The 24,141-nt window shown below is 40.6% G+C and overlaps 14 protein-coding genes across 14 annotated transcripts; 4 read left to right on the forward strand and 10 right to left on the reverse strand. All coding sequences in view use genetic code 12, as the record gives it.

Moving 5' to 3' along the window:
• Positions 1 to 66: 66 nt before the first annotated feature.
• On the reverse strand, positions 67 to 1,518 carry CPAR2_804160 (basic helix-loop-helix domain-containing protein; the record flags this gene model as incomplete). The annotated part of the gene is made up of 1 exon (XM_036808288.1): positions 67 to 1,518. One exon carries the CDS (start codon positions 1,516 to 1,518, stop codon positions 67 to 69), a length of 1,452 nt encoding a protein of 483 aa, XP_036665040.1.
• Positions 1,519 to 1,632: 114 nt separating this feature from the next.
• On the forward strand, positions 1,633 to 2,268 carry SFT2 (Sft2p; the record flags this gene model as incomplete). Its single annotated transcript, XM_036808289.1, has 1 exon — positions 1,633 to 2,268. One exon carries the CDS (start codon positions 1,633 to 1,635, stop codon positions 2,266 to 2,268), a length of 636 nt encoding a protein of 211 aa, XP_036665041.1.
• Positions 2,269 to 2,284: 16 nt separating this feature from the next.
• Positions 2,285 to 2,743, reverse strand: HNT1 (adenosine 5'-monophosphoramidase; the record flags this gene model as incomplete). Its single annotated transcript, XM_036808291.1, has 1 exon — positions 2,285 to 2,743. One exon carries the CDS (start codon positions 2,741 to 2,743, stop codon positions 2,285 to 2,287), a length of 459 nt encoding a protein of 152 aa, XP_036665042.1.
• Positions 2,744 to 3,169: 426 nt separating this feature from the next.
• CDC48 (AAA family ATPase) lies at positions 3,170 to 5,611 on the forward strand (the record flags this gene model as incomplete). Its single annotated transcript, XM_036808292.1, has 1 exon — positions 3,170 to 5,611. The coding sequence occupies one exon, from the start codon at positions 3,170 to 3,172 to the stop codon at positions 5,609 to 5,611; it is 2,442 nt and encodes an 813-aa protein (XP_036665043.1).
• Positions 5,612 to 5,653: 42 nt separating this feature from the next.
• GLY1 (Gly1p) lies at positions 5,654 to 6,772 on the reverse strand (the record flags this gene model as incomplete). The annotated part of the gene is made up of 1 exon (XM_036808293.1): positions 5,654 to 6,772. One exon carries the CDS (start codon positions 6,770 to 6,772, stop codon positions 5,654 to 5,656), a length of 1,119 nt encoding a protein of 372 aa, XP_036665044.1.
• Positions 6,773 to 7,503: 731 nt separating this feature from the next.
• CPAR2_804210 (uncharacterized protein) lies at positions 7,504 to 9,738 on the reverse strand (the record flags this gene model as incomplete). The annotated part of the gene is made up of 1 exon (XM_036808294.1): positions 7,504 to 9,738. The coding sequence occupies one exon, from the start codon at positions 9,736 to 9,738 to the stop codon at positions 7,504 to 7,506; it is 2,235 nt and encodes a 744-aa protein (XP_036665045.1).
• Positions 9,739 to 9,845: 107 nt separating this feature from the next.
• Positions 9,846 to 11,771, reverse strand: CPAR2_804220 (uncharacterized protein; the record flags this gene model as incomplete). Its single annotated transcript, XM_036808295.1, has 1 exon — positions 9,846 to 11,771. One exon carries the CDS (start codon positions 11,769 to 11,771, stop codon positions 9,846 to 9,848), a length of 1,926 nt encoding a protein of 641 aa, XP_036665046.1.
• Positions 11,772 to 12,296: 525 nt separating this feature from the next.
• On the reverse strand, positions 12,297 to 13,805 carry CPAR2_804230 (alkaline phosphatase; the record flags this gene model as incomplete). Its single annotated transcript, XM_036808296.1, has 1 exon — positions 12,297 to 13,805. One exon carries the CDS (start codon positions 13,803 to 13,805, stop codon positions 12,297 to 12,299), a length of 1,509 nt encoding a protein of 502 aa, XP_036665047.1.
• Positions 13,806 to 15,106: 1,301 nt separating this feature from the next.
• Positions 15,107 to 16,315, forward strand: CPAR2_804240 (Golgi transport complex subunit; the record flags this gene model as incomplete). Its single annotated transcript, XM_036808297.1, has 1 exon — positions 15,107 to 16,315. One exon carries the CDS (start codon positions 15,107 to 15,109, stop codon positions 16,313 to 16,315), a length of 1,209 nt encoding a protein of 402 aa, XP_036665048.1.
• Positions 16,316 to 16,374: 59 nt separating this feature from the next.
• Positions 16,375 to 18,036, reverse strand: CPAR2_804250 (alkaline phosphatase; the record flags this gene model as incomplete). The annotated part of the gene is made up of 1 exon (XM_036808298.1): positions 16,375 to 18,036. The coding sequence occupies one exon, from the start codon at positions 18,034 to 18,036 to the stop codon at positions 16,375 to 16,377; it is 1,662 nt and encodes a 553-aa protein (XP_036665049.1).
• Positions 18,037 to 18,292: 256 nt separating this feature from the next.
• Positions 18,293 to 19,348, reverse strand: CPAR2_804260 (uncharacterized protein; the record flags this gene model as incomplete). The annotated part of the gene is made up of 1 exon (XM_036808299.1): positions 18,293 to 19,348. One exon carries the CDS (start codon positions 19,346 to 19,348, stop codon positions 18,293 to 18,295), a length of 1,056 nt encoding a protein of 351 aa, XP_036665050.1.
• Positions 19,349 to 19,581: 233 nt separating this feature from the next.
• CPAR2_804270 (uncharacterized protein) lies at positions 19,582 to 20,718 on the reverse strand (the record flags this gene model as incomplete). Its single annotated transcript, XM_036808300.1, has 1 exon — positions 19,582 to 20,718. One exon carries the CDS (start codon positions 20,716 to 20,718, stop codon positions 19,582 to 19,584), a length of 1,137 nt encoding a protein of 378 aa, XP_036665051.1.
• A 604-nt stretch (positions 20,719 to 21,322) lies between these two features.
• CPAR2_804280 (uncharacterized protein) lies at positions 21,323 to 23,185 on the forward strand (the record flags this gene model as incomplete). Its single annotated transcript, XM_036808302.1, has 1 exon — positions 21,323 to 23,185. One exon carries the CDS (start codon positions 21,323 to 21,325, stop codon positions 23,183 to 23,185), a length of 1,863 nt encoding a protein of 620 aa, XP_036665052.1.
• A 19-nt stretch (positions 23,186 to 23,204) lies between these two features.
• YMC2 (Ymc2p) lies at positions 23,205 to 24,104 on the reverse strand (the record flags this gene model as incomplete). The annotated part of the gene is made up of 1 exon (XM_036808303.1): positions 23,205 to 24,104. One exon carries the CDS (start codon positions 24,102 to 24,104, stop codon positions 23,205 to 23,207), a length of 900 nt encoding a protein of 299 aa, XP_036665053.1.
• Positions 24,105 to 24,141: the final 37 nt, after the last annotated feature.

Below are 24,141 nucleotides of genomic sequence, written 5' to 3' on the forward strand. Positions count from 1 at the left end.
TCAATAAACGATTGAAAAAAGTTATTTGTAAAAACGAAAAGGTTATCTCCTATAAAAACTATCTGTTTACTCTAATTGTTTTATTTGCATCGTCAATTGATTTCGTGCAATCTCTTGTTGTTTCAACACGTAATTTAAATGGTTGATATAGTCAACCGATTTGTTCAAAATGGTTGACTTGTTTGGCTTGGTTTCTTTCACCTTGATTGAGCTGATCAAATCGCTTAAGTCGCCCGAATTGATGCTGGTCTTTTGTTGCAAGGCTTGCACTGCACTCAATTGTGGATTCAATAACGAAGGTGGGACAATGATTCCCAATTCTTTTATTCTCTCCTTGATTAAATCGCGTCTCCTTCGCTCAACTGCATTGTGGAACTCTCGACGTCTTTTCAACTTTTCCTCTTTCGAAAGTTGTTTGGTAGGCACATCACGCTTGGAATTAGGCACCGATGTACTTAGTGCAGTAGACTGCGAGGGTACAGGGGATAAGGAATCCCATTTCTCTTGTCTTATTGGAATGGAAGTACTCATGTTGGAAGCAACATTATTGGGATTGTATTGCGGCGGTGAGCTCAAATAGGAACCATCATTGAAATCGGGCGAAGCATAAAAAGCAGGGTTCAATTGGGGAGACAAGTATGAATTGGTTTGAGGAATGTTATTTCCACCATAAGGAGGTCCACTGGTACTTCCATGTCTCGACAATTCTGGACTAAAAATGTCTCCTTTTGTATCAAGAGTATCCTCAGCAATCGAACGCAAAGAATTAAATTGGTTGCCTTGCCGGTTTGGTGGCGAAAAGTACTGGGGATTGAGAAAAGTACTTTCCTCGTAGTTGTTCCCAGGCGAAATTAATTCATCCAAGTTTGCTGAATTAGCGACAAAGGGTTGCGTACTTTGCAATTGAGGTGAAAACAGCTGTGGTGACAAGTTGTCTTGATTAGATCCATATTGAGACACATTTAATTGTGGACCCAAAACTGCTTGTGAAAACGCCACATCATCCAAAAATGGCTCACTAGTAAATGAGCCTGGATTGGAGCCGGAAAACGTCTCCGAATTCATCCTTTGGTGGCCGTGTTGTTGTGGTTGATTGTTGACCGTATTTTGCGATTGCGTTTGCAGGCCCTGCTGGTTATACGAAAACCCCATTGGACTCAAGTAGTCACCTCCCGATAATTGAGTATTGGAATTGAAACCCGAGGCAGGAGTATTGGTGTTTACGTTGCTTCCACTACTGAAATAAGTTCCTGAGGCATCATTCTTGTTTTCATCGTATTGATTTGTCAAGTCTAGGGAATAATTCTGCTGCCTATCTGGATCCAAGTTCAAGTTAAGTGATTGTGTGTTGAACCGTTCATTTTCAAAGCGTTCATTGTCAAAGCGTTCATTGTCAAAGTGTTCATTGCCAAAGCGTTCATTATCCTGAGTTGTATAAACAAAATTATTGAATCCCTCATTGTTCTTGTCCTGCGTGGCAGGAATTTCGGAGGGGCTATCTTTCAAGAAATCTTCCATTATTAAGTTAAGGTAGAACTGTGTGAATAGCCTCTGGTTTAATCGAATTTCTTTTCTCTTTTTCTCCTTTCCTTGAAGTTGACTTTTTTTGTTTGTTTTGTTGATTGCCACAGTATGTCCAGTGATACAGAGAACGTGTTTAGACAACTGTTTCGCAACTGGAACGTGAGATCCACACAACTGGGGAATGGTAGTAATCAACCTGTGCTACTGGAATGGACAGATTATCTCACATCCGGCGCTAATGACCTCTACAGTAGGTTACCCACATCAATTCAAGATGCTACAAACAATGCACAAGAGCCATCATGGTTCAAACTATCTAGACTAGAAAGGTTAGTTGGGTTTAGTTGTTGTCTTGGAGCATCAATCTTGTGTTTTGTCTTGTGCTTTTTCATGTTCCCCGTTTTGGCACTAAGACCAAGGAAGTTTGGGTTGCTTTGGACAGGAGGTTCGGTTTTGTTTCTCGTTTCGTTTGGAGTATTGCAGGGACCACACAGCTATATACGACACTTGTTGTCTCGTGACAGGATAGTGTTCACCACGGTGTTTTTCACGTCGATACTATTGACCCTATACTCAAGCGTGGTGATAAAGAGTAGTTTACTTACAATATTCACTAGTATCATTGAAATCTTGGCTGTTGCATACTACACTGTCAGCTATTTCCCGTTTGGTGCTACAACGCTAACATTTTTCACAAGTTATATATTTGGCTACCTTGGTGGTTTAATTGGGGGAATTTTGTAATACATACAAATCCTACTCACAATTTTTCACTCTCTTCCTTTTCCAATTCCTTCTTCAATTCATTGTAATATTCCTCTAATTTTGGAAAGTTGGTTTCCTCTGCTGGCCATCCAACAATCAATCCGGTTTTATCATCCCTTTTAGGGATCAAGTGGAAATGAACATGATCAACAACTTGGTGAGCAATTCTACCATTGTTTTGTAAAACATTGTATCCTTCACCATCGGGTGAATTGTTTTCATCCAACTTCAAAACCCGGGCCAATCTCTTGACTACAGGCAAAAGGTCGCTCAAATAATCATCGGGGATGTTGTGAAGTTTTGCCCCATGATGTTTAGGAATAATCAATACATGGCCCTTGGCTGTTGGTTGAATATCCAAAAATGAATAAGTCTTCGCGGTTTCAATTAACTTGAAGGAAGGGATCTCACCCTTGATGATTTTGCAAAAGATACAAGAAGCGTTTGACGACATTGGGGTTGAATTAAAAGTACGGGGACGAAATCTCCACTCCTTATTTTCTTCTCGGGGAGAACTTGAAATCATGAGATGTGCTACCAAATCAACTCCAAAAAGGACACATGGACATAGTTGAGACTGAGTATGATTTTGCTGAGAGTGGCGGAGGCTAGCTATACCACCATTTTTACTTCACCTATCTCTGCCCCACAAAGCATGTACTAGCACTTTACTGCTCTTCAATATCATTTTGTTATAGATGGAGCGCCTGCCTTCTATATTCTTATCTCTATTCTCCCGCTTTCTTATTTCACTTTTTTCATTGTCGTGGTTTCTCTTATTCCGACACTTTTGAACAAATAAATTTCCATTTGCCATCAAAATTAAAATCTCCAACAACTTATACTTTCTTCCTTACACAACCACTTCATCCTAACAGAAATGACAAAAGAAGAAGACAAGAAACAACATTTCGATGCTTCAGGAGCATCCGCTGTTGATGATAAAACAGCCACCGCCATTTTAAGGAGAAAGAAGAAAGACAATGCCTTGGTTGTTGATGACGCCACAAATGACGACAATTCAGTTATCACAATGTCATCTAACACAATGGAATTGTTGCAATTGTTTCGTGGTGACACTGTCCTTGTTAAGGGTAAAAAGAGAAAGGATACAGTTTTAATTGTTCTCGCGGACGACGACATGGATGATGGCGTTGCCAGAATCAATCGTTGTGTGCGTAATAACTTGCGCGTCAGATTAGGTGACATCATCACTGTTCATCCATGCCCTGATATCAAATACGCCAACAGGATTTCTGTTTTGCCAATTGCAGACACCATTGAAGGTATCACGGGATCATTGTTTGATCTTTATTTGAAGCCATATTTCGTCGAGGCGTATAGACCAGTCAGGAAAGGTGACTATTTTACTGTAAGGGGTGGTATGAGACAAGTTGAATTCAAGGTTGTTGAGGTTGACCCAGAAGAGATTGCAATTGTCGCTCAAGACACCATTATTCATTGTGAAGGTGAACCAATTAATCGTGAAGATGAAGAAAATAATATGAATGAAGTTGGTTATGATGATATTGGTGGATGCAAGAAACAAATGGCTCAAATAAGAGAATTGGTTGAATTGCCATTAAGACACCCACAATTGTTCAAATCCATTGGTATTAAACCACCAAAGGGTATTTTAATGTACGGTCCACCAGGTACTGGTAAGACTATCATGGCGAGAGCTGTTGCCAACGAAACAGGTGCCTTCTTTTTCTTGATCAATGGTCCAGAAATCATGTCGAAAATGGCTGGTGAATCCGAATCAAATTTGAGAAAGGCATTCGAGGAGGCTGAAAAGAATTCACCATCCATCATTTTCATTGATGAAATTGACTCCATTGCTCCAAAGAGAGACAAAACCAATGGTGAAGTGGAAAGAAGAGTGGTGTCTCAATTGTTGACTCTTATGGATGGTATGAAGGCAAGATCCAATGTTGTTGTTATCGCTGCCACCAATAGACCAAACTCTATTGACCCGGCATTAAGAAGATTTGGTAGATTTGATAGAGAAGTGGATATTGGAGTTCCTGATGCCGAGGGCCGTATGGAGATTTTGAGAATTCACACCAAGAATATGAAATTGGCTGATGACGTTGATTTGGAAGCTATTGCAGCGGAGACCCATGGTTTCGTGGGTGCCGATATAGCATCATTATGCTCTGAAGCAGCTATGCAACAAATTCGTGAAAAGATGGACCTTATTGATTTGGAAGAAGAAACTATTGATGCCGATGTTTTGAACTCACTTGGCGTTACTCAAGAAAACTTTAGATTTGCCCTTGGCAACTCCAACCCATCGGCATTGCGTGAAACCGTTGTTGAAAACGTCAATGTTACTTGGGACGACATTGGTGGTTTGGACAACATTAAGAATGAGTTAAAAGAAACCGTTGAGTACCCAGTATTGCATCCTGAGCAGTATCAAAAGTTTGGTTTGGCTCCTACCAAAGGTGTTTTGTTTTTTGGCCCACCAGGTACAGGTAAAACCTTGTTGGCTAAAGCCGTTGCCACCGAAGTGTCTGCCAACTTTATCAGTGTCAAGGGTCCTGAGTTATTGAGCATGTGGTATGGTGAGTCTGAATCCAACATTCGTGACATTTTCGACAAAGCCAGAGCTGCTGCTCCTACAGTTGTGTTTTTAGATGAATTGGACTCCATTGCTAAATCGAGAGGAGGTTCCAATGGTGATGCTGGTGGTGCTTCGGATAGAGTTGTTAACCAGTTATTGACCGAAATGGATGGTATGAATGCCAAAAAGAATGTTTTCGTCATCGGTGCTACCAATAGACCTGATCAAATTGACCCAGCATTGTTGAGACCCGGTAGATTGGATCAATTGATTTATGTTCCATTGCCAGATGAAGCGGCTAGACTTTCAATCTTGAAGGCTCAATTGAGAAACACTCCATTAGAACCCGGATTAGACTTGAACGAAATTGCCAAGATCACTCATGGATTTTCTGGTGCTGATTTGAGCTACATTGTGCAAAGAGCTGCCAAATTTGCTATTAAGGACTCAATCGAGGCTCAAGTTAGGGCCAGCAAGGAGAAGGGAGAGGAAGATGTTGAAATGAAGGGAGATGGTGCTGCTGCTGAGGAAGAATCTGATCCTGTTCCATATATCACTACCTCACACTTTGAAGAGGCAATGAAGACAGCAAAGAGATCGGTCTCTGATGCTGAACTACGTCGTTATGAGGCATATGCCCTGCAGTTGATGGCCTCGAGAGGCCAATTTACTAACTTCAAGTTTAACCAGGGAGGTGCATCATTTGGCGCGGAACAACAAAATCAAGAAGAAGAGGATGATTTGTACAGCTAAGGTAGATATAGTTTTAATCGATTAACTCTATACAATTTCTTCCTACCTCTTTATAGCATCAAAGTTGTACATTTTCTTATTATTCCTTCCATCGGCCTTGTGAGGGTTTTTTTGATTGATTTGAAAACATTCCAAAATACATTGCTTGAGATTATCAATGCTTTGTTGACTCAATTGAAAGTGGCATGCAATACGGCCACCCATAAGTTTAACGTTGTATTTTTTACCCAATTCAATAAGCAACTTGTCATCCATGTGATTCCTCTTTAAATCAACAAATACAAAGTTTGTGTCAACCGGTGACTCAAGTAATATACCATGGGCATGGCAAAAATCACCAATTTGTTTTGCATAAATGTGTGACTTCTTCAACAATTGTGTGTGATTCTCAATTGCGTATAAAGCCATGGATGCCATTAAACCTGCTTGTCTAATTCCACCACCATTTTGCTTTTTGAAATGATTTGCTTTCTTGACGAGTGTCGACGTTCCAACGAGTATGGAGCCCATTGGGGCACCCAAGGACTTTGACAAACAAAGTGACACTGAGTCGAAGTATGAACAATACTCCTTTATACCGATACCAGTCTCGACTGATGCATTCCATAGTCTTGCACCATCTAAATGTAACCTTATATCATTCTCTTTGCAAAATTGACTAATTTTGGCTATTTCCTCCAAGGGCATTATAATTCCGTGTAAGGTGTTTTCCAACGAAATGACTTTTGTTGGAGCGGCGTGAATATCCCCATCATCAAAGGTCACATTCAGAACAACATCTTCATAAGTTAGGTAGTTGCCATTTGATGGAACAACCGGATGAACCATGGCTTGGCTCAAGGTGGCTAGTCCACCAGCTTCATGCAAAAATACATGTGAGCGGTAATCACATAATATGCTATAAGGCGGCTGGTATAAGTTTGCCCTTAGTCCAATTTGGTTTGATAAAGTGCCGGATGCGCAAAAAAGCGCAGCCTCTTTGCCTGTGAGCTCGCACATGCGAGCCTCCAAGTCTAGAGTAGCTTGGTCTTCGCAATAAACTGAGTCACCGTAAGTTGCATTCATAAATCCAGCTTCGATCATGGATCTCGTGGGTACGGTGAATGTATCACTTCTGAATTCATTAGATGTAGTAAATACTTCTTCCTCGTCAACAGTCATATTGTATAGTGACACGCAAAAGAAGAGAAAGTATTTCAAAAGTCATGACTTTCTAGTTTTATATAAATCTCTCCTACTCCGAGCGATTTTGCTTAGAATTTCTCGTTTCTGTGCCTTCATCTCGAAAGGCATTTTTGTGGCATACGTCTGCAAAAACAAAAAAAGAAAAAGAAAAGGCATTCTGATGAAATGGCAATCGGACGGGACAGCACGGGGATGGATAAAGGCACTGCCGCTAGAAGGGTATTACGTAGACCAATCGCCACATCCTCACCCCTCTCTCCACACCTCACACCTCACACCAATTTTCCGGTAGAGACCCGCGAAAGAGCCATTCGCAACAGTGACATTCATCAAGGGAGGGGTTGCTGCATGGATTTCTTTTTTTTCCTTTTTTTTATTTTTTTTTTGGGTAATCCTTTAAACGGTTATAAATGCCGCACAAAATACACCGAGCATAACCGAATTAGGAGTAGGTTACAAGGCGGATCATTTCCAGGGGGGGAAGGTTGGAGGTTGGAGGAGGCGAAAGAGGGGGTAGGGGGAGATGGATCTCGAGGTGGATTCGCGGGGAGGGATTTTCTGAAGCTTTGGGTTTACGCCACAGGAGAGGTGTCTACAATTGAACCCCGGTCACAACACAAAAGTGAAAATGGAAACATAAAGCGAGGAGCTTTCAGGGCGAGATCTTGCAAAAGCTGAACTTTCTATGTACTTACATTTACTGTAATCTACTCATGCTTAAAGTTGAACGTAACAAGATCTTCAGAGGAATTGTGTTTGTTTGAATTTGTTGGTTGAAGCAGGGCCAAAGATTGACTTCCCGAGTTTAGCAAATTAATGTGGTCTCCAAACGGTTGAAATTCTCTTGGTTGGGGCGAAGTTGAGTGCTGATTATGATTAGCGTAAAGTTCATTCCTCCATATTGGCGAGTTGCTAGATAATCCAGTTGCTCCAAGGCCAGCAGCGGCAGCAGCACCTCTTTCGTTATGCCAGATGTTTTGTGATGGCGAGACTAAAAATCCATTCTGCGCACGCCCTGTGGTGGGTTGAACAAAGTCATTCAAGGTGGAGCCGGTTGCTGTTGTTGTCGCTTGTTGTGGGTTCCACACCTCCGATAATGATGTTGAATGGCTTGGATTGTAGAATCTAGATTCCAAGCTTTGTTGCAATGGAGGTGCTAGGCTACTGTACAATGATGAATTTGGAGCTGGAGGAGATGCCACCATGCTAGGCTCGTTAAAAACAGGCAATCCTCCGTTGAAAGGCTCATTCAAGGTAGGATCGTTAAATTCAGATTGTAATGGTGAGGTCATGTCCACGCCTCGTGCCATAGCATTGATTTGTTTCAAACTGATATAAGACTGGTCACCACTATTATGTTGATATTCGGAAATTGGAGCAACGTGTGATGGTGGCAAGTACAGCTCGTCGTAATGATTGTCCTGAGTGAAGGAAGTTGGTTGTTTGGAAGGTGCTTGATTCTCGTTGGTGTAAACTTGACCGTAATAGTTATGAAAAGTGTCAATCTCCTCGATGGCTCTCTTGCTCTCTGATAGATTTTTTCCATGACTGGGGAACTTGGGTTTCGGCAATGCATTTCCGTATCCACCAAACTCGATCGATGCTTGATACTCGTTCAATTTGACTGGCTGATAGCTGTCGTCCTTGTTCAACTTGGCAATCTCTAATGCTTGATGGACGGCAACAAAATTTGTCACTTCCGCTTTGAACGCTGATTTCCACTGATTTTCAATCTCCTGGTAATTGTTGATTTCCAGCATTATTTCGTCTTGCCATGATGGTATCAATTGAAAGATTTTCAATAATGCGTCGAATGCATTCTTGGTGAGAGACCCATCCTTGTTGAATATAGATGTACTTAACAGATGAAGTGAAGTTGAGGAGCAATTTGGGCCAGGGCTTGGTGACGTGGAGTGTTCGGCCGTTGGCAAATTATTAAATTGATCCAAAAGTGGCTTGAGCTTGTTCATCAACATAACAGTGTCCTTTTTCTCCACTGTCAAACTTTTCAAAGACTCTTCCATGCTTTCGTATTGCTGTTTATCATGATTCAAACTTCGTTGCAATTTCTCAATCTGTACATTAATTTTGGCCCGGGCCTGCTCCTCAAGCTCACTCAAATGCAGGTTTCTTTCTTTCAATTTATTAATCTTTGCATCATTTTCTTGAAACTTTGTATTATATATCGCCAACGAGTTCTTCAAATTGTTTAGTTGCGACATCAATTTTGACTTTTTGAATGAAAGGGTATTCTTAACATTCTCCAATGACTTTACATCATGGTCTTTTTTATTCTTTGTTTCTGTCTCCTCTTCGTATTCTGATTTATAAAAATTCAATTCCTCTTGTAAGGACCTCTGCTCCTCACTAATAGATGCTTGGAAACTTTTGTATTCTGAGTTGCACTTGGAAAGCTCGTTTTGAGCTTTGGTCAAGTAGCTGTTCACCAACTCGGGGTCATCAATATCTTTGATTTGCTCAATCGTTATCGCATTCAAATTTTCCTCCTTTGACAAAGACATAGGTTCCAAAAGATCGGTGTTTTCTACAAAATCCTTGACATCATCTTTGTTTAAAGTTTCCACGTGAATAGCCCTCGATTTGGATTTAAAATTTGTTATTGTATTACTGGCAATCACCTCGACTGTATAAACTTGCTTGGGCTCTAAATTGTTCAACTTGCACGATGTTGACGTTAAAGTGGCAACTTCTTGGCCATTAATCAAAACAATATAATACAAGTTCTCTTCACTTTTCACTTCAATATCCCAATGAATCACAATCGAGGACTCATTTATGGAATCAATGCAGATGGTCGGTATATGTGGTATCTCGATGTTCAAATCTTCAATAATATTTTCCACTGGCGTTTGCAATATGGTATAAAAGTGGTATAGTAGCCAGCATATCGAAGGGACGATGGTAATAAACACCTCTAGCATGGGGAGGGTAAAGATCAACAGCAGTAATAGAAGATGAAAGTAAAATTTTATTTGAGAGAGAACAAAAAAAAATACAAAACAAATATATTAGTCAATAGCGTATGTTTTTATTGCTTAGAGGTCACTACATCCAATGGTGGGTGAACACTACTGATTGGCTCCAAATCCTCCAACTTAGTACTTTCGGATGTTTCTTGTCCCATGGCAATTCTTTCTTGTTCTTCTTTTTCCATTGTCTTGTGTAAATTGAAAAAGTGAATCAACAACACCACACCAGCCAAGAATGCAACACCAGCTACAACTGCAAACACCACGACCAAATGAGGATCCTTCAACGCTGGAGTTACAGCCAAACTGATAGCGGCACTGATTGCCATAGTGAAGAGGAATAGTGCTGTGGTAATTCCTTTCATAGCTGGAGCTGCTCTGGTGTACGCAAGTGCATATATAGTGGCCATCGCAAAACATTCTGACGCACCAGTTAAAATGAAAAATGACGATGCCTGCCAAGCACTGATTGGTGATGGTTCAGGACAGTTGGTTGAGTGGTTGCCACATGGCGAAGTTTCATACACTCGGTGCTGCAAAACAGCTCCAGCAACTTGGGCCAGAGCTGCAATCACAAATCCAAGAAACACCCGATGAATTGGTCTGAAGTTGACGCGGTACCGTCTCAAAAGTGGGTAGACGATGTAGTCTAAAATCGGAATCACAACAATGATTGAAAGGGGGTTGAAATTGTTGAACAAGTCATTTGGTACTCCATTCAAATCCATCGCCCCTGCTAATGAGGTGGTAACTGAGGACAATCCATTGTCTGCCAAGTTGTAAAAGATGAAATACACAAACAACTTGCACGCGTCCAAAGTTTGTTTGACGTCAAGAACGTGCTGGTCGGTCCAGTTGATTGGGGAACCCTTTTTGAAATTTTCGCGGCCCCTAGCCCTCATGACAGATGGTTTGGCATATTCCCAAAAGGTGCCATCGAATACACGTTTGATAAAATTGCCCGAAAATGAGACAATGAGAATTTTAAGCACCACTCCTAATATTGAACCACTTGGTTTTTCAAAAACCAATTTCGGTTTGACCCACCAGAATGCAATTGGCATGACAAGGTAGAGTACCAATGGTACAAAGAACGCCAACCAGAAGCCTACACGCCTGGCGCAGTAGGATGTTGCCAACTGGAAAAAAGCACCAATATTGATGGACCAATAGAACACCAACGTGATACTTTCCAAAGTCTTTTCCCTATCAATGAGAACTTTTTCACCACTCTTTAACACTTTTACCCTGTTTCCGGACTCTGGGTACTGGTCCAACATCAACGGCAAAAGGTTGGGTTTGATGAATCCTGATCCGGTTGCCAACGTGAATATAGCAAGAATACAAATTGCCAAACCAGCTTTGCCATTGGCAATGACACTGGGAGCGGCAGCAACAATAAACAAAACGTGCGAAATTCCACCAAACAATACACCCCACTGGATTGTTTTCCATCTTCCCCAAGTGGTATCAGCCAAGTAGCCACCAAACAATGGCACAACGTAAGCCAAAAATGTGACCAAGTTGGTCAAAGCACTAGCAGTCTGCAATCCCCTATCCAACGCACCAGCACTTTCACTACCACTGTTTGAAGCCGGTGCACCCCACCCGTGAGGCGAACCTTCTGGCAATGGTCTTTGCACAAAATTTGTCAAGATACCAGTAACAGAATAATACGAAGCTCGTTCTGCAAATTCAACGACACAAATCAAAATAATGGCAAAATTGATCTTGCCAATCACTCTTCTCAAGGATTGCTCCTCGGCTTTGGTTGGAACTCGTAACCCATTAGGATTGTATTGGTCAACATAGTTTGTGCTGTAATTGTTTGGGTCACTGTAATCGTATTCCTCGTCCAAACTGCGTTCGTCTGTTTGGACAACAACATTTTGCTTTTCAGAGGTGGCGCTGGAGGCACTGGATTTCATCTTTGGTGGCGAGTGAAAGAAAGGAAAGCAAACCGGAGTGGTGCTTCTGCCCCCCATATATAATGTTGAGCAATTCACATACCTGTGTTCTGTAAATGGAGTCGAAAAATGCCCTAATCAACCTATCAAACCAAAGGTATCCATATTCCAAGAAATTGGTCGTAAACACCACCCAAAGGCGTACAAGACATATTGGGCCTACTGTGGTGTCATTTTCGTGCCGTGCGTTAAATCGGGCTTGGCTGACAGTAATATCTTGGCATAATTTCAAGATTATACAGCTTTCGGAATAACTTTTAGATGTGGAGTGCGGATGTTACGCACATTGCCAAGTGATTACAGAAGATGTCCTCACGGCGTTTTTTTTTTCTATTTTATTTCTCCATTTGATGAAAAATTTCTTGTCGTGAAGATAAGAAGAGGACGGTAACACAATCTATGTTTTTCTCGCAACAATAGTGAGATAAAAGGGCATATCATTTTATCAAAGTATAAAATCAAAACTATTTCAAACCGAAACAACTTTTTTTGTTTTTTCAACGTGTGTGTCTGTGTGTGTGTGTGTGTGGGGGGAACATTCTCTTAGTACTCAATTGCAATATCAGCAATCTTTTCTGTCACATCGCCTAAATCAATTTCAGCAATGGATTTGATGAAAACACTAAAGTCAATGTTTTCATGGAACCCAGCCAAGCCATCTTTGGTGTTTAACACTTTTTGCATCAAGTATGGGGAATTTGAAAAAGCGTACATGCCAACATCAACCGAGGTGTGTTGGATCGAAGCCCAAAAAGTTTCAGCTCTTGAAGCAGTCAAATTGGAAATGGTCGTCAATAAACTGCTTTCCCTACCAGCAGCAACCAAATTGGCAACTCTATCAACCTCTTCATCAGTGTAGTTTCCCAAGCCTAAACCTTCTTCAAAAATTGTTGACCTAATGAATGAATTCAATGACTCCGTGTTTTCCTTGTCTTCAAAATCGGAGATGGCATTGGACAAGAACTCAGCGGAATGGGTGGCATTGCTAATAGCGTCATATGTGTCAAAAGATGTTGACATGAGATCCAATCCACCAGTTTCGTGATCAGCAGTGGCCATGACAATTGTGTCAACATCAGTGTTTTGAATAAACTTGTACACCTCAGCAATTGTATCGTCGTATTCTAATGTCTCAGCAACGTGAGCCGGTGAATCATTAGCATGACCAGCATGATCAATTCTTGAAGATTCAATAACTAAAAAGAAACCTTGTTCAGAGTCTGCAGTAGCATTGGCTAACGCATTTAACGCAACTCTTGTTTGTTGTACCAAGCTGGGGTACTCGGAATCATCTCTGTCAATTCTGTAGGGAAAGTCATCTTCAGCAAACAAGCCCAACAATGGTAATTCAACATTTCTACCTTCATCCAATGCGTCGAATCCAGCTCTATCACCGATATAGTTCCATGTTCCATTGTTTTGCACTTCTTCAATCAAACTTCTGTTATCCTTTCTCAAACCGCCTTGGTCTAAACCGTGGAAATACTCTCTTCCTCCACCAAGGATCAATGAAGGAACAAATCCTAATGGATGAATCTCGCCCACCATTTGTTCAGCAATCAAATTTTGGGAACCTCTGTTCTTTGCATGAGCAAACCAAACTGATGGAGTAGCATCAGTAACAGTTGTTGTAACAACAACACCAGTAGTGTAACCTTGCAACTTCAAAGCTTCTCCCACAGCTCCCACTGGAAACCCATCAGCATCAACACTAATCGCACCATTGTAGGTTTTCTTTCCTGTAGCTAATGCAGTACCAGCAGCAGCAGAATCGGTTATCAAACTCGAATTGGATCTGTGACCTTGCATCCCGATCAAGTACTTGTCCAACTCCAAGTAATCATTAACTGGCAAGTCATCTTTGTATTGTCTAAAGTACCTAGCCAAGGTAACACCACTTGGACCCAAACCATCACCAACCAAAAAGATAATGTTCTTTTTAGAAGAAACGGAGTTATCAATTGGAGCGGCTTGAACTTCAGCAAAGATGTAAAAGTAGACAGCAAGGGCCAAAACCGAGACGTTTAATAATTTAGGGAACAAGAAGGCCATTATTTGGTTTGAGGAGGGCGAAAGGAGAGGGATTACCTTTAATTAATTGGGGTTATTTGCAACCCTATTTATACCACAGGAGAATAGCCCATGTGGGCACCTTCCCCTATTCATAATTAAATTAATTGTAAACAATCAATTTGTCAAACACTGTAGGTTAACGATTGTTTCTGGGTATCTTTTCGAGGCAGTTTAGGTCCATACATCTGTGGTGCATCCAGGGTGCATCCAAGGGTCCATGGTACATCTAGGGCACATCCATCTCGTGTCCATCCAACATCCATTGAAGCTCCACCACCATTATTTAACAGTATACTCAGCTTCTCAATGTCGATATAGAGCCCACATGGGCAAATTTCAAAGTGTGGATAAAGTTGTAAAATTATCTTGGCGCGGAAAATTGGACCCAAGTGGAGTAGGATCCATATGGGAACCAAGTGGTGGGATAGCAATTCATTGCTGGTGGTGTGCTCTTGGAGGATTCAATATCACTCCTATCGTACCACTCCTTTAACGCACGTAGACTTGATCTCCTCAACCTTCCTTGTCATGCTTAAGCCAGCTCTTGAGAGCCTTTACTACATGGGCAATGAAAAACTTTCAAAGTGGCTTTCTTTTTTCTTGTCTTGGCACCATTCCATTACTCCCTTTCCTTTATCGCCTTTCCTCTTTACATTACATAGAGACATGTGTGTAATGAGCTTCGTGTGCAGAAAATTGCTGTATTTGCATGTGGGACCGTCTTGGGAATGGGGAGAGCTTGTACAAAGAAAGCCATGAACCTTTCTACTTATTCAGAAGGGCTGTTATTTCAGTTTGGTAATGCCTCCACATGAAACTGGCATATATCCAGATCTATGCTACTGATTACGATTGCAATATGCTTTACTTTGAATCAACTAGGTACCTTTGCAGTTGCTTTGAGCCGCACGCATGTATATATAGTAACTAATCCCATGAGGTTGCGAATTCCAGGAATTTGCGAAAAAAAAATGATGAAAATATTATTACGACGAGTACTAGGTGATCGAGGGGATTATATGCAATACGGTCATAATACGATAGTTTAACTCTATATTTAACGATGTATATGCAAGGTGAATGCCTCAATAAAGCTTAAAGAGAAGTTCTATTAAGGTTACCTGTAAAAATCTTTTCTCTCTTGTTGAGGATGAGTGTTGAGGAGTTTTTAGGTTCGCGCACGCTTTGACTTCAATAAACTTCATCAATTTTCTTAGAATTCAACTCAAAGGACACTTAACTGAACTTGATATACTCTCCACCTGGCGCCATCCCCTGCCATGACCTCAAACGGAACCCAACGTAACGACCTAGAGGACTTTGAAGCGTACCTCGAACCAGATTTCGATGCAATAAACTTTGCCAATTCGTTAGTCATATCGACCAATGGTCACGACAACAATCAATTAGATTTACGAACACCTTTGAAAAAATTGAAATACGACTTGGTTGAACTAGATAAACGAATGAAATGGATTTCATCCACAAACTATGAATCATTGACATTGAATTGCGCACAAATTGAACAATACAAGACTATTTTGAATGATCGTATTAATCCTCAATTGGTCACTATAAACAGACCATTTGAAAAGATTCGAAAGGAAATTCTTGAACCTTTTGATGATGCTGTTAAGTTGAACAATGCTTTGAAGAATCTACATCAAACTTTGGAGTTGTTACGCACGGCTTCATTTTTTGTATTCATTATTCAACAATTGGAGGAGTTGCAAGGATCAGCAGCAGCAACTGGTGGTGGGGATGCAGATGTGGTTCGAGCCAGTCGATTGTATTTACAATTGATGAATTTGTATGAATCTGCAACTTCACCCAATGAAAGTGCCAAATCTGACCATAGTACTAACATAATGTCAATAAAATTGATTCGGGATTATCGAGCCACGGCAATAACCAAGAGACAAAGTTTAATCCATCAATGTTCAATGTTGATAAATAGTGAAACTAATCGATCAACCTCATTGAATGTGAAAAATTTAAAACTTTGTCACAACTTGCAAGCATTACATATCCTAGACCCCAACGAATTTTATCAAGTGCTTGATAAATCAACTATACAAAGACAAGTTTCCACCAGTGGGAACCAATTGGCCAAAGCATTACAATCACCGCGAAATTTCACGGCGATAATGACTGAGGTACAACAAAGTAGCTCAAATTATTTTGATAAACTTGATGAAGTATTAACAAGATGGAATTTACCACATGATAGTAGTAACAAATCGGATGAAAGCTTGTTACTGGTGCTGCTAAACCACTACAAAGCTGATTCGTTGCTGTCGATCTTCTGGCAAAAGTTGGCCCAACAATTGAAGCGAAACATTGTTGCCACTATGGCTAGAGGTGGACCCATTGCAAAGAATTTAAAAGTGTACAGTCAAGGACTCAAGAATTCAATTGAGGACAACTTTGCTAATGACACTATCAAGCAAGGCATATTAGATGCGTTGTCCATGATTGACTACAAATGATGCAGGGATATAGAGTAGGCTTAAGTGGTCTTTTTTTTCATCTAATTTGTATTATCTAACTATAATGAGGGTACGACATTTGCATGGAATTCATCCACTGACAAATCACTCTTTCCATGAGGAGAATGGACCGTTTTCTTGATCATTTCTGTAATTTGATTCAAATCCGAACCAGTTATTGTTTCCATAAATGCACCTATTTCAATGTTTTCATGATTACCAGTCAATCCATCATAAGCATTTCTTGACTTTAATTTATGTAAAAGTGAGGGTGAGTTTGTATGCGCATAAATGTTGACATCCACAGCCGAATGGCCATGTGTAGTCCATCCAATTTGAGCTCTAAATGAAATCATGTTGTTCAAGAAATATAAAAGCGCATCTGGTTGTGATGATTTGGAGGCAATTTGTCTAACTTCATCCTCGGTATAGTCAGAAATACCCATATCGTTTTCTAATATTTCTTGCCTGATGTATTCAGTAAATTTGGTACCGGACTTGACTTTTTGGCTATAAATCTTTCTTGCCAAGTATTCTCCTGAATGAGTGCTGTTCAACAATATTTGTGGGTACCATAAATAATCTGGGTACGATTCTGTCACTTGTCTAGCAGTCACTAATCCTCCAGTTTCATGGTCACTAGTGGATATAGCAACAGTTTCCACATCGGTAGAATCAATGAAATCAATCACTTCTTTGAAAGCTTTGTCATACGCCAACACTTCTCTGACTTGTGCTGCTGGATCATTGTGATGGCCAGCATGGTCAATTCTTGATCCTTCAATCAATAAAAAGAATCCTTGATCAGAGTCCTTTGTCGCCTCTTGGAGCGCAGTCAATGCAACCTTGACCTGCTCTGCAAGAGATGGGTATTGTTTGCTTTCACGATCAATGTCATACGGTATATCATGATTTGCTAATAAACCCAACAATGGTAAGCTGACGTTTTTACCTCCATCCAACTGATCAAACTGTTTTCTATCACCAACATACGACCAACCTTTCTTGGCTGCTTCCTTGACCAAGTTTCTGTCATCGGCTCTGCATCCACCGTTCGCGATTGGAACAAAATGACATCTTCCGCCACCTAAGATCAAGTCAACCGCGCGGCCAAAAGGATATTCACCTAATTGATGCTGGGCAATCAAATCCTCTTGGAAACGGTAATCAACATGTGAGCTAAATGCAGCAGGCGTAGCGTCAGTAATTCTAGTAGTTACCACTAAACCTGTCAAATACCCTTGCAATTTCAACGCTTCCAAAATTGTACCACATGGCGTCTTGTCTGAGTCAACACCGATAGCACCATTATATGATTTAAGTCCGCATGAAAATGCAGTGGCTCCAGCTGCTGAATCAGTAATCAAAGAGCTCGATGATCTGGTTCTTGATGATCCAATGAGGTATTTGTCAATGATTAATACGTCATCGATGGGCAAGTTATCCTTGAGCTGACGAAATGACCTTGCTGCTGATAAACTTGCCGGTCCCATTCCATCAGTGACCATCATAATAATATTCTTTTTACCGTGTGGATCAAATGCAGGCACATTTGGTGTATCAGACTTGGACGAATTATGGAATAATAATATAGCGATGGTAACTATCGCAACCACATTCAAAATGTATGAGATATTTCTCTTCGTGTTTGATTTGGGCTTGCTGTTGAATACAGAGGTGTCTCCACCAAGTAGTGGCAAATTCTCACCACGTTTGGGCATGATTTAGTGAATGCTATGGGGTATTGCTATAAATAAAGCCACTATTTGACTTGATCAAATCAGTGATAACGCGAATGTAATAAAATACTTCTCGACGCAGGAGAGAAAAAAGAAAAAGAAATTATGCAACATAGCACCAGAGTCATGTGCCAAGCCTTCCTACAGAAAATGTTATACTGGAAATCTAGATCCACTCAAAACAGCTCGTTTATGAACAGGTGTACCTTGAACGGATGCTTACACATTCAAATTTGGTCTAAAAGTCATTTACAACAACTGCATCATCGTCTTGGATGTTTTCATAAATGTACTTCCCCATGCACAAGTCCATGATTGATAATCCTACAATCTTTTGTACGGTTGTACCGGTTGTTGCATCTGTAATCGTACTGAACTCTTCCGTTTCATACAATTCGTGAATCTCAATCAACTGGTCACTAGTGTAACCTGATTGTATCAATTCTCCAGCTTCATGTAACGTATGCTCCTTTGAGTCAACAATCACTTTGACGCCATTGTTTTTGAAATCATTCATCAATTCCAAATCCAACTCAATCATGTGCGGCTTGTACGAACCGATGAGAGAAATAAACTTTCGATATTTTGGATCTTTGTTCAAATGGTCTTTCTTTATCACAGCTGAAGTCGATGGAGTGCATCCGTATATGATTGAACTGTTTTCCATATGCGGTTTGAACTTTTCATCCTCTTCAAACAGGAACGCTCTGAACTCAACATTGTCAAATTCTTTACCCAACTCCTCTTTCAACTTTTCTGCATTTGCCAATGTTCTATTTAGTATGTTCACCTTCGCGATTTTCTCCTTATACAAGAGTAAAGTCAACTTGACATGCCAATAAGCTTGTTGACCTACCCCAAACACACACAATTCCGGCAAAACGTCGACAGAGTCAACAGGCACAACTCTGGTAAGACCCAATACACTAGCTAATGCAGTTCTGAAAGCAGTTAAACATGCGGCATTGAAGATTGCATTCAATTCACCAGTTACTTCATCCAAAATCATAACACACCCTTGAAACCCCAACCCCTTTGTATTGTTCGATGGACCACCACTAATCACTTTTATGCCCACTTCGGTAGGTGAAATACATGGCATGAACACATGGGTAGTGTCTGACTCAGAATTATTCGACTGTTGGACAATTCTTGGAGGAACGATTGCATTTGGGTTAGCTGCGTAAGTGGCTAAACCACGCAACAATACCGGTTGGAATTGACTAAAAATGGACTCCCTTGTTAACCTTTTGTTAAGAAATGATTTAATATCTTTATCTCTAATGACCTTCATCGTCTTTTATAGCGTCAATTGGTGTTTGAGAAAATCGTTGTCTTAGCTGGCTCTTTTATATATGAGAAGCGCAAAATATCTAATTAATCTACGCGGCTCACAAATGAAACAAGTAAAACACAGCGAACAACCGCGGTCACACTAAGCGAGTACTATAAACCACCACACGAATTGACGTTTGCGCATTTTCATTTCGTCTACACTCCTTATAAATCTAATTACACTGTCCGGTACTAAGCTTTACTCAACTCCAAGCGCTCGAGCGAACTAATGGGTTTATCATACACTCCTTGAATTAACTCGAGCCTGTAAACAGCCAAATTTTCGAGTAAAGCCTTCAGCTCGAGAGCTTGCGATGAGATCAAAAAATTTTCCATCTCACTAAGCACAGTGTAAAGGTGTTTCTTGTCTTCGCGATCGTGGTAAATTTTATGTCGTATTGATATCTTTCTCAATTTAGGCACCTCCGAAGTTTTTGCGAAACAAGCAATTTCCAAAAACAATGATTGTAATTTGGCCATGCCAGCGTGATTTTCCAAAATGAGCTTTGCAATTGATTGGCTTAAAGGGTATGACGATGACTCCCATATCAAGAAACTCGACTGAAGTGATTGCAACGTTTTTATGTAGTGCTCCTCGTTATACTGTCGCAAGTATTCAAACACAAAACGCCATACGATTCGCTCGTAAAAGGGAGCGAGCTGATGGCTTTCGATCAATGGAAGATATAGTGTTGAGAAATTCGTCTTCAAATTTCGTATAATATCCAAAGGTTGATTCAAATCAAAATACTTCTTCAACATAATGATCTTCAAGTGGACGGCTGCTTTGTCGGCAATCCCCGCTATTCCTTCAAATGTATTGATGTCTATAGGGAAATCGTCTAGACTTTTCAATGACTTATTCAATAACACGTCAGTCAATAATCTGGGCGTCAATCTGTCGTGGCTACAGAAAAGCTGCACAATCTCACGTAACATACTTTCATTTTTAATCCTTTTGATATAGCTACTCAACTCTTCAACGTTCATATCGTTTAAAAGCTGTGAATGATTAATTCGGGAATCCAACAACGATGACTTGATTCCCCATAGTAGGTTATTTACAAAATGTTCACTAATGTGAGGTTCCTGCTTAAGGTGTACATCTTGTTGTATATTGGATATCTGCTCATCCATTGGTCCTTTTGTCAATGATTTCAATAATGATGGCTTGTACGTAGGTTTTGTTGCTGGTTTCGAAAGAAGGTTTAATGCGTCAGCAAGAGCCTCATTGTCGGAATGTTTGGAGCCCTTGTGATTGTTCCAGATAAAGCGAGCGACGATGTTCAAGGTGGATTTGGAAACCCTAGGCGTATGTTTGGATAGCATATCGTGTTGGTGTGATGTAAACCTCCGTCGACGGTTTTCTCTGTTTTTTTCTTTTGGAGTAACGAAGTTAAACAATGAGGCGCCCCTTTCTTAACTGAGTAATAACCAGGACACACATTAACAGATGCACAAAGCCCCACGTCAAGACTGTGGACTCGCGGCTTTGATAGTTGTAAGACGTAAACGAGCCGTTTTAGCATTGGTTACTATCGGTATTACACTTAGTGGTGGAAAACAATCCTCACTTCGGAATGCAATCTGCCCAAAATTATACTCGGCTTCTTTACTCCTCACTCTAACCTTTGTCTACGAAGTGCCAGCACACTCAGAGGCCAATTATGTGTAAGAAAACAATGTGATCTCCTTTCCCTGAATTGTATGGCACTCTCCTTTGCGAACCCTCCCAGGACGGAATTATATCCCAAATAGTCAATCAATTTCCGCACTGAAATGATTTTCTTTTTTATTTTTGAGCCGTTCGCTTAATTTTTGATAGCAACTCAATTTCAAAACAAGATCAAGAAAGCGTACTCACTCCTTTATTTCTTTTGATTAGAGCTTCCAAGCTACCTTTGGATACCACTTTCATTCACTTTGCTATCAAATGTCGTACCCAGAGTCTTCAGTTCCTTCAAATCGGCAAGATCCCACCGATATTGATCCACTTTTACCACAAAAGTCGAATCTGAGTCGGCAAATTAGAACGCCACAAATTCCTGATAATGGTCAAGCTTTGGCGGATTTAGAGCTAGCAGCAAATGACATTTACGAAGCAGTTCTAGAAAATGACCAAGAATATGACGAGGACGAGCACAATGAGGATGTAGTGTGGTTGAGAGAACAGCGGCTTTTGAACAAAAGCATACACTGGTTGAAAAGACCAAGCGTATTGATGGTGTCCACCATCACATTCTTATTGGCTTTTTCTATTTCAAGTGCTGAGGCAACCAGACAAGTTATCACATTGAAACTTGCATGTAACAGCCTTGGAGCAGAGAAATGCAACAAGGATTCTGCCCAAGTTTTAATGTCTAATTTGCAATTGGGCTACACACTTACTGGAGCTATCATTATGCTCATCTCATCGGGAAAGATAGCACCGTTGAGCGATTTGTATGGAAGACGTCCATTTCTTATAATGGTGATTCTTTGCTTTTTGGTGGGGAAGTTACTCAAGTTTTTCTTTATGTACAACTACAACACCTTACAGTTTTATTCAATGATTGCAAGCGAGGCTGTCAGCAATATGGGAGGAGGACTCATGTCCTTGATAGCATTGTGCAATTGCTACATATCAGACGTAGCTGAACCCCATCAGAGAATTTATGCACTAGGCATTGGTTTTGCCGCCATGTTTGTTGGATTGAGTGTTGGACCATTGGTGGGGAACTTTATTATTGCTTTAACAACAAAATTGTCTCCGCAAGCTGACATAAGAAAACAAGAATTTATTCCATTGCAATTTGAAATTGCAATTCTAGTTATGAACCTTTTAATGACAACCTTTATCTTACCAGAATCACGATCAGAAAAAGCTAAAAAGAAATCGAGGACCTTATCGCGTTCTCTGAGTGAAATCAACCTTAGACAGATGGAGCGGTCTCCATGGTATGAACGATTGTATAATCAACTAAATTTTTTGAAACCTTTGAAGATGCTTGCAATTCCAAATGAAATGGTGAAACAATCCAACAGGCACAAGGTTAGTCGTGATAGGTTTACAATTCTTGTGTTGGCGTTCATAGATTGTGTCATGAGTACCATGGCCATGTCGTTTGGTGAAATCTTTATCTTGTATGGAATTTACAATTACGACTGGGCGCAAAACAGTATTGGCCACCTACTTGCCATTAGTTGCTCAAGTAAAGCTGTTGTTTTGATTCTATTATCACCCATTATCAATCACAAGATTCTTCAGCATGGACTCAAATTCAAAGTGTTTAAGACGCAACTTGACATGGTAGACTTTTCGATGTGTTTGATCGGCCTTGTGTGTGAGACAATAGGCTTTTATGGCTATAGCCTTGCTCCGACAACGTCAATTTTTTTCATCTTTACGGTGTTCTGTGGATTTGGTACATTGATTGGTCCATCAATAAACTCTTCAATCATCAAGTTTTACCCAGAGTCAAAGATTGGAGAACTTTTCGGTGCATTGGCGTTGGTGAAGAACATTTTTGCCTTGGTGACCCCCGTATTTTATTTGTCCGTGTACAAATACTCCGTTAGTACTTTACATCGACCTGGACTCGTTTTCGTTATCGCCGGTACTGTTTTGCTCATATGTACCGTGTTATTGATCACCGTTAGAAGAGTAACCCCATTAGACGAAGAGCCGGTGTTGTCGAGATCAAACTCGTTTACGTCCTTGCTGCAAGAAGGTTCTACAAGCTTTTCGGAGTTGCATAGGAAAAGCAGTTCTCTTCACAAACAACGCTCTGGGTCGTTAGGAGGTCTTTCTCGTTAAATAAATTATGATGTATATTTTACCCCATTAGTCTAAGTGCTAACTCGACACTTGCAAAAGTACCGGCACTACATGGAACAGCTCTTAGCAAGCAAGGAACTATTCCTCTCCAAAACCCAGTAAAACCATGGTGAGCGTAAATGTATCTTACTGCCTTGATGGCGCTTCCATCGAATTTACTTTTAGCTCCCCATCCGTCGCTTTGGATATTGGACTTTATGACATCCAATGGGTAAGAACTAAGCCACAACGCATTACCAGCTAGGGCACCACATGCAAGTAATTCTGGTGTACCTATTTGATCTCTGCTTTTGTAATGGTGCAACTCAACAATTTTCTTTATAAGGGCTTCGTATGTTAAAAACCAAACACCATAGGCTTGAAATTCTCTAATCAAAGTGATGTCAAACCCACGATATATGCCTCGTATACCATGTTCAGCAAATATTTTCTTCACTGTTGATGTGAGCGAGATCAGTTCTCCTGATGATGATTGACTGAGGATCCTCAATTGTTCCACAGGGGAAGTCACAGGCGAGTTTACTACACCAGCCACAGCACCAGCAATATAAGTCTGAGGCCAAAGATTCAATTGTGACTGACCGGTGTATTGCAAAATTTGTCTTTTTGCTTCATGGAAACCATAAAATTGAAGGGAAACACATACCCCAACTCCAAAAAGCGGTGGCAAAGTTCCCTTGTAGAAAGCTAGAAGGCCCTCATTTTTTATAACATCCTTGATAACTTGTGATGAAGATGTAGCTGAAGTTGTTTGAAGTCGAATTTTGACCAAGTCAGCCGGCTGGCCGATCAAGACCTGGGTTGCACCACCCACAAATCCAGCGGCAATGTCTTTAGCCTTTCGTGACAAACTATTGTCAACAGTGGAACTTTCATATATTTCGGTTGAGTCTGACATGAGAAGAAGTAATAATTGTTGATAACGGAGAAAGTTT

This window comes from Candida parapsilosis, contig 005807 (assembly GCF_000182765.1).
Source record: "Candida parapsilosis strain CDC317 annotated contig 005807".
Lineage (NCBI taxonomy): Eukaryota > Fungi > Ascomycota > Pichiomycetes > Serinales > Debaryomycetaceae > Lodderomyces > Lodderomyces parapsilosis.